The 6,510-nt window shown below is 65.6% G+C and overlaps 1 protein-coding gene across 1 annotated transcript; it reads right to left on the reverse strand.

Moving 5' to 3' along the window:
- Positions 1-407: 407 nt before the first annotated feature.
- Positions 408-3,178, reverse strand: BARX1 (BARX homeobox 1). Its single transcript, XM_056128120.1, has 4 exons — positions 2,953-3,178; positions 1,288-1,579; positions 1,105-1,189; positions 408-569 (listed from the first exon to the last, which is right to left on the reverse strand). Exons 1-4 carry the CDS (start codon positions 3,176-3,178, stop codon positions 408-410), a joined length of 765 nt encoding a protein of 254 aa, XP_055984095.1.
- Positions 3,179-6,510: the final 3,332 nt, after the last annotated feature.

Below are 6,510 nucleotides of genomic sequence, written 5' to 3' on the forward strand. Positions count from 1 at the left end.
CCAGCGATGTGGGGGACCCGGTTTCCAGAAGGAGCCTGTGAGTCATCCCTGTGCCTTGGGGGTCCCCCAAGCTCACGGAAGCGGGTGTGTGCCTGGCCACTTCAGAGGGCCGGCGAGGAGGAAGTGGGGGTGTGGGGGGGGGGCAGGTGTGAGTGTGCAGGAGTGGCCGTTGGAGGCAGGACTCTAATTCCCAAAGCCAGGACACCCGAATGTATGTGAGCCTGAGGCTGGCTCCGTGTCCTTCTCTGCTTGGCCCCAAATGTCCGAGCCAACGTAATCAGACATGAGAAAGCCGAGGGCCTGGACGCCAAGGGGCCAGGCCCGCAGATTCCCGTGGACAGTGGTGGTCTCCCCAGGCAGTGCGGGGTGCCCAGCCAGGCCCCAGCAGGCATCGGCTGGCTCAGTCCTCACGGCTCCGGTGGATCGCTGACCTCTGCGGGCGGCTCTGCCGGCTTCTCTGCCTCCTTGGCGCGCTCCTGCTCCGTGAGCTGCTCGCTCGTGGGGATGGAGTTCTTTTTGGGCCGCCCCTTGGGCTTGGTGGGCGACTCCAGTCCCCCACCCTGCAGCACCTGCAGTGAGGTGTGGGGTACAATCGACATCCAGGTGAGCTGAGCCGCGATCCTCCCCCGCCCCAGCCCAGAATGCCTTGAGCCAGGGCCTCCAGGGACCAAGAAGGCCACCGCCAGGTTGTGTCTCACCCCAGACACTGCAGCCATTTGTCTGAGCATCAATGGAGAAAAAGAGGCAGACCGCCCCGACCAAGGGACGCAAGGCACAGCCGTGCACCAGGGCATGGAGAACGCTGGGCACCCAGAGACTTGGGTGAGTTAGGTCAGCAGCTCTTTTTTAAGATTTCATTTTATGTTTGAATTTTCTGATTATTTGGGGACTACGCAGGACTGTGCTCAGAGATTACTCCTGGCTCAGTACTCAGGCTGAGCTCAATTCTTCCTGGTGGTCTCTGGGGGGTGGGAGGGGGCATATGGGATCAAACCCAGGTCAGTCTCCTGCAAGAAGAGCGCCCTGCCCTAGCCGAGGTACTATCTCTCTGCAGCCTTTCCAGAGTGCAGGGACTGGGGGCCAGGGAAGGAAAGACACACTCACTATTTTCTTCCACTTCATCCTCCGATTCTGGTACCAGGTCTTCACTTGTAACTGGCTCAGGCCCAAGGACTCAGCGAGATCTATTCTGAAAAGAGCAGGGTGCACCCTCAGCAAGCAGCCCTCCCCTTGCACCCCCACCCCCACCCCGGGAGCGAGGGGGAGCTCAGCCTGGCCCTGTGCTACCTGTCTGGGGTGGAGAGGTACTTCTGCTTCTCGAACCGTTTCTCCAGGCCCATCAGCTGCAGCTCCGTGAACACCGTGCGGCTCCGACGACCCTTCTTGGCCTTTGTGCCTGGCTCTCCCGGCCCTGGTGCCTCCAGCTTCCCGCGGAGCTGAAGCTCTAGAGGCAGGTGTGGGGTCCCGGGGGCACCAGGCAGCCCTGGCCCTGTGGCCAACAGTGCCGACCCCAAGCCGGAGCAGCCCAGTGGTGCCAGTGGGAACTTAAACACAGCAGCTTGCTCTGCCTTCAACACGGCTGAGGGGAGAGAGTGCGGGTCCCAGTGAGCTCCTGCCTGCTCAGTGCCACTGGCTACAAAATCTCAGCTTCTTCCGTGCCGGGGTGCATGGGGCAAGTAGCAGAGCAGTGAGAGCGGGTGTCTCTACAGCTCTGCCTTCGGGGTTTGCAGCGCCTAGACGGCACGAAGTGTTTCACGGGAAAACAAAACCCAAGGAAACCAAGGCAGGACGAACGCCTCTCACAACCCAATCTGCGTCTCTCTGCCTTGGGGAACGCGCGCGCACCAGCTGCGGGAGCGCGTCTACTCTCCCGCGCGCCTGTTTGCCACGCGGCGCCCCGGTGGTCAGCGAGAAGGGGCTGGCCGCTGCCCCGAGGCTCCGAAGCACCCGGCTATTCCACACACCATCCTTTCAGTTTCCTCTCTCCAGACCCTTCGCGGTGGTGGCGATGCTTTCGTTAGTCTTAAAATGAATTCGGCTGCCCGCTTCAAACGAATTCTTAACCACAATGCAGTTGAAGGGGGAAAAGGTTCGGGGAAAGGTTACCCGGGAGTGGGACTTAAAAGGAACAAGCCGGCCCTGCCGCCTCACCTCCTTAGAGGGTCTCGGGGAAGGAGCCAGCTGGCTTGACCAACAATGGGGGTAAACTTCGGGTAAAGGGAGGGGGGGGCTCCCTGAGGGAGGTCCCATGTAGGTGGAGAAAGCCCGGACCCGGGGAGAAGGAGGAGCGCAGGGCAGAGGTGGCGGGGAAGGACGGGAACCAGCGCGCATCGCCGCAGCCTGGGCAGTGGCCCGCGCTCCGCACACTCCCGGCCAGCAGGAAACGGAAGGGCCAGCGGACAGGAGGCTCACAGTCCGGCTAGGCCAGGCTAGGCCTCGCGGGGTGACAGCGCAGCACAAGTCCCTCGGTCGGTTACAAGCCCGAGCCCCGGCTTCGCGAAGGCTCCAGACGGTCAGGGCCCGCCTGGGCACAGCCCTCGGGGACACTGCCTGTCTGCAGACCTCAGGGTTCTGCTTTAGGGCCTGGCGTCCCCTGGGCCATCGGGGCAGCTTTGCAGAGCAGGCCCAGGCGGACTCTTTGGGGCCCGGGTCGTTCTACCCGTCTCTTGGACATCCGTCATCCGTTTCTGCACCAGCGAGGGCAGCGAGACCTGGTCCCCGGATTGGACTGCGCCGGGCTGCAGCTGCGCGAGCTCATGCCACGGCCCAGACTGCGGGCACCAACTCGGCGACCCCGCGCGCTGTCCGGCGCTGCCCCCCCCCCACCAGCCCCCAGCGTACCCGCCTAAGCGCGCTCAGGAGGGCTGCACCCCCGCCTCCCCCGACCCCCAGCGGCCCTTGAGGCAGCGCGCCCCGCCGCCCCGGCCGCGCCCCAGCTCGGCCCGCACCTACCCAGGTGGCTGTGGAAGGGCCGCGCCGCCAGCAGCGCCTGCACCCCGAATTTGAGTAGCTCGCCCGCGGCGGCGGCGGCGGCGGCGGCGGGCGCCGCGCCCTTGGGCCCCGGAGGCTCGGTGAGGATCTCCTCGATCATGAAGCTGCGGTAGCGGTGCGGCCGGTGGTCGGCGCAGCCGTCCGGCGGCCCGAAGCGCGCGACCCCGGGCTCCCCCGGCCGCTGCATGGCGGCGCGGCGGCGGCTCGAGCAGGCGGGCGGCGGCGGCGGCGGCGGCTGCGGCGGCGGCTCGGGCGCGGGGCCCCGCGGGGCTCTAGGCCGGCCCGCAGCTCGGGGCGGCGCGGGGGCGCCGGCTCATGCCCCCTCCCCCGCCGGCCGTCCGGGCGGAGGCGCAGGGCGCGGGCGGGGCGCGCGGGGCTCGGCCGCTCGGTCGGACCCGGGACTGCGCCCCCGCCCCGCGGCGCCGCGCCTCTTGCCCGGCCGCCCCGCGTCACTGCCCCGCCCCGTCCCGCCCGGCCGCCCCGCCCTCCGCCGCCCCCCGCGCCCCCCGGGCCGAGCCAGAGGGAGGGACGGCGCAGGGAGGAGGTGGGAGGGGTACGCGAGAGGGACCGGACGACCAGCGGCGCGGGGGAGCCGGTGCGGCGCACACCCCGGACGGAGCGCGCGGAGACGGGACCCTGGGAAGAGAAGAGGCCCCTGGAAAGGTGAGAGGGGCCGGAGTGAGCCGGCGGGGGCCACCCAAGATGCCAGACGGCGGGGAAGGTGCCAGGGATGCGCGCGGAGGGAGGGCGCGCCGGGCGCGCGCCGGGACGTGCTGGCGGGCGCGAAGGCGGGCCGGGCTGGGCAAGGAAAGGGGACCGCCGGGAAGCGGCTGGCCGGGAGCTGACGGGCGCGGGGCAAGGTCGGGCGGAGCACGGGGTGGGTAGGCCACGCGGTCTGGCCACCACGGGGCGCCCCGTGCAGCTTCGCTCCAGGGTGCGGGGCAGGGGTATAGTCGTAGGCGGCTGCGCCACGCGCAGTGGAGTGGCCGCACCTGTGCGTCCCGCCTCAGTTTACCAGGCACTGCCTGCCTTCTTCCTCTGATTCAGTAAAGGAATGCTCAGCCCTTGCCGAGCGATCGCGAGCTCATCCTCACTGCAGGGAGAGTTGAGCGTGTGTGTCCCTGTTAGAGAAACAGAGGGTTCCGGGGACAGAGGGCTAAACCTCCGTCTGTGCCCAGCCCAGGGGCGCGCAGGGAAACCAGGGTTGGCCTGAGCAGGGTGAGGGGGTCCCGGGACCCCGTGGGAATCGAGGGACCCGCTGGAGCTTGACCCGGCTCTTCTCTGCACCTTCCCAAGTCCCGTCTCATTCGCCAGGTGAGCGTGGAAGCCCCGGCTCAGGGTCAGCTGCTGTGGGGCTGAACTCTCTGCACAGTGTCCCTCTTCAGGCCCGTGCGCCCCTGGTTAAGCCACTGCTCCTGTCTTGGTTCCCGGATCTGTACCGAGATGGTCTCACTCTTGAGGATTGCATGAGGGTTCTGCAGCCCGCAGCCTCCCCTGCACCCCCACACACACTTTCTTGGGGAGGAACCCCATTTCGGGTAGAGAAAGTAGGGAATATTCTCCCCCCCCCCCCCCAGGCTGAGTGGGTCCTGCCCAGACCTTGCCCTTCGCTCAAAAGTTCCTGGCCTGGGTTGGACCAGCCCCCTCTGCTTCCTGTGTGAGCGCTTCCAGGGCCTCAATGTTCACCTCTGGGAAATGGAATGAATCCACAGGGACTCCTTGTACATAGGAGCAAGGAGAACATCTATCCAGAAGCCCAGAGCTGAGTGACTCCTGGACGCTGTGGGAGGCCTCCAGGCCCTGCAGAACCCTGCAGTCCTCTGGAAGGGGAAGGCGCAAGGCCACCCAGAGTGGGGATCTTCCGCATTGAACCCACCCCTTCCAGTGAAGCCTGGGGCAGTTTTCTGTCCTTGATGCAGTTAAATGCCCCCATTCTAGGAGAACTGCCTGAGATTTAAGTGTGCCCTGGAGCCCGGGGCAGCATAATCGGGCACCCACACCAGCCACAGGCACAGAAAACCCCAACCACCTCAACCACCAACGCCGTTAGATAGGGAAACTGAGGCAAGTGGAGCCCAGGGCCCTGGCAGGTTCTGTGGCTCCTGTTTGTGTCAGTAAACCCCAGCTTCCCCTTTCCTTAGACTTCCCCACACCCGTCCCTTTCCCTGGCCACCCCCCAGCCTCCTGCTCCCCTTTTCTTCTTTCCCCAGGGCACCCTCTCAGCCATCCTTCATCTCCTCCTGGGCCCCCCACTACCTACGAAAATCTTCTAGGATCCCAGTTCCGGACTCCTTCCCCTCTGCCCCAAGTCCAAAGAATCTATACCAAACGAATTCAGTCCCCAGGAGGCTCCTGGGTCAGATCTGACAATGAGGGGCCCTTTGCTAGACAGTGCCTCATCTCTCGGATTAGAGAGTCAGGAAATCAGTGTACTGCAACCTGCACCCCGTTTTGCCCCCGTTCGCCTGTGTGAGCCCTGGAGGGCCGCCCCTCGGTTCCCTGAGCTTCAGCCAGGGCAGTTTATCCCAATCTCGAGTCCTAGGCTGCAGCACCAGCAGGATCCCAGTCCCGAACCCCCACCTCGAGAAGCTCAGAGGCTCATTGCGGACCCTCTCCCCCTGCTCTGTCATCTCAGAGTCTCAGGCTGGTCTAAATAACTGAAAGCACACGGGGGTGGGGGATGGGGGGGATTCAGCACTCCCTCTATGTGTAGAATCATGATGCGTCCTGTTCTGGACTGGGTTTTCCTGAAGCGCAATTCCACAACAAACCCGCAGATAAACCCCCTTTAGACGAAAAATTTCTCAGTCTGCGCGGCCTTCCCAGCGAGCAGGCAGCGCATGGGGTGCGCGGGAGACCCGGAGGGCCCTCCTCCACTTAGGAGCACCGAGGCCTGGAGAAGAGCAGCTCCCCTTCCGCACAATCTGGGGTGAGACGTCCTGGCGTCCCGCTCTCGGGACGCAGCGACCAGACCCTACTCGGGCCTCCCGCCGTCCGCACTCAAGGTCCGGACAGTGTCCACTGGAGGCGGGTCGAGCAGAGGAGACGGTCAGCGCCGCGCGGCCGGGAGGGGCTCATGTCAGTGGCGGGGGTCCGCGTTCCCCGCCACCTGCGGGGGAACCTGCGTTCCCCTCCACGCCGCGCGCCCCAGAACCCCACCGCCACTTTGGAAACGGTGACACCGGGGGGCCAAGGATGCCACCCTCCTACTTCCCTTGGACCAGGAACCCTCAGCCAGGATGTGTACTTCAAGAGGAACCTCCGAGGTGGGTCTCTCAAGCCGCGCCAGAAACAGGGTCGCGGGGGCAGGGGAAGAATAGGGAAACTGAGTCTGGCGGTGGGCAGGCCCTGGCTGGCTAAATCTCTGGAGGGTCCTAGGAACCCTGCTCCCTGTTTGCTTCAGCTTTTCTGGGTTATCCGAAGATCGATCTCGGGTCCCGCGGAACGAAGCCGGGGTCGGGCCAGGAGCAGGGTCCTCGCTGGGATGAGCGCCCTTCGCCTGCGACTGCGGGGACTCGC

This window comes from Sorex fumeus, unplaced genomic scaffold (genome assembly GCF_029834395.1).
Source record: "Sorex fumeus unplaced genomic scaffold, SorFum_2.1 ptg000063l, whole genome shotgun sequence".
Lineage (NCBI taxonomy): Eukaryota > Metazoa > Chordata > Mammalia > Eulipotyphla > Soricidae > Sorex > Sorex fumeus.

What these genes read in the sequence shown, in the direction of transcription:
- BARX1 (XM_056128120.1), bottom strand. Translation starts at nt 3,178, where the DNA reads ATGCAGCGGCCGGGGGAGCCCGGGGTCGCGCGCTTCGGGCCGCCGGAC. An exon ending in GCCCTTCCACAGCCACCTGG is followed by an intron (nt 1,580 to 2,952) that starts GTAGGTGCGGGC and finishes CTCTCCCCTCAG; the next exon opens with CCGTGTTGAAGGCAGAGCAA. An exon ending in GGATGAAGTGGAAGAAAATA is followed by an intron (nt 570 to 1,104) that starts GTGAGTGTGTCT and finishes ACCTCACTGCAG; the next exon opens with GTGCTGCAGGGTGGGGGACT.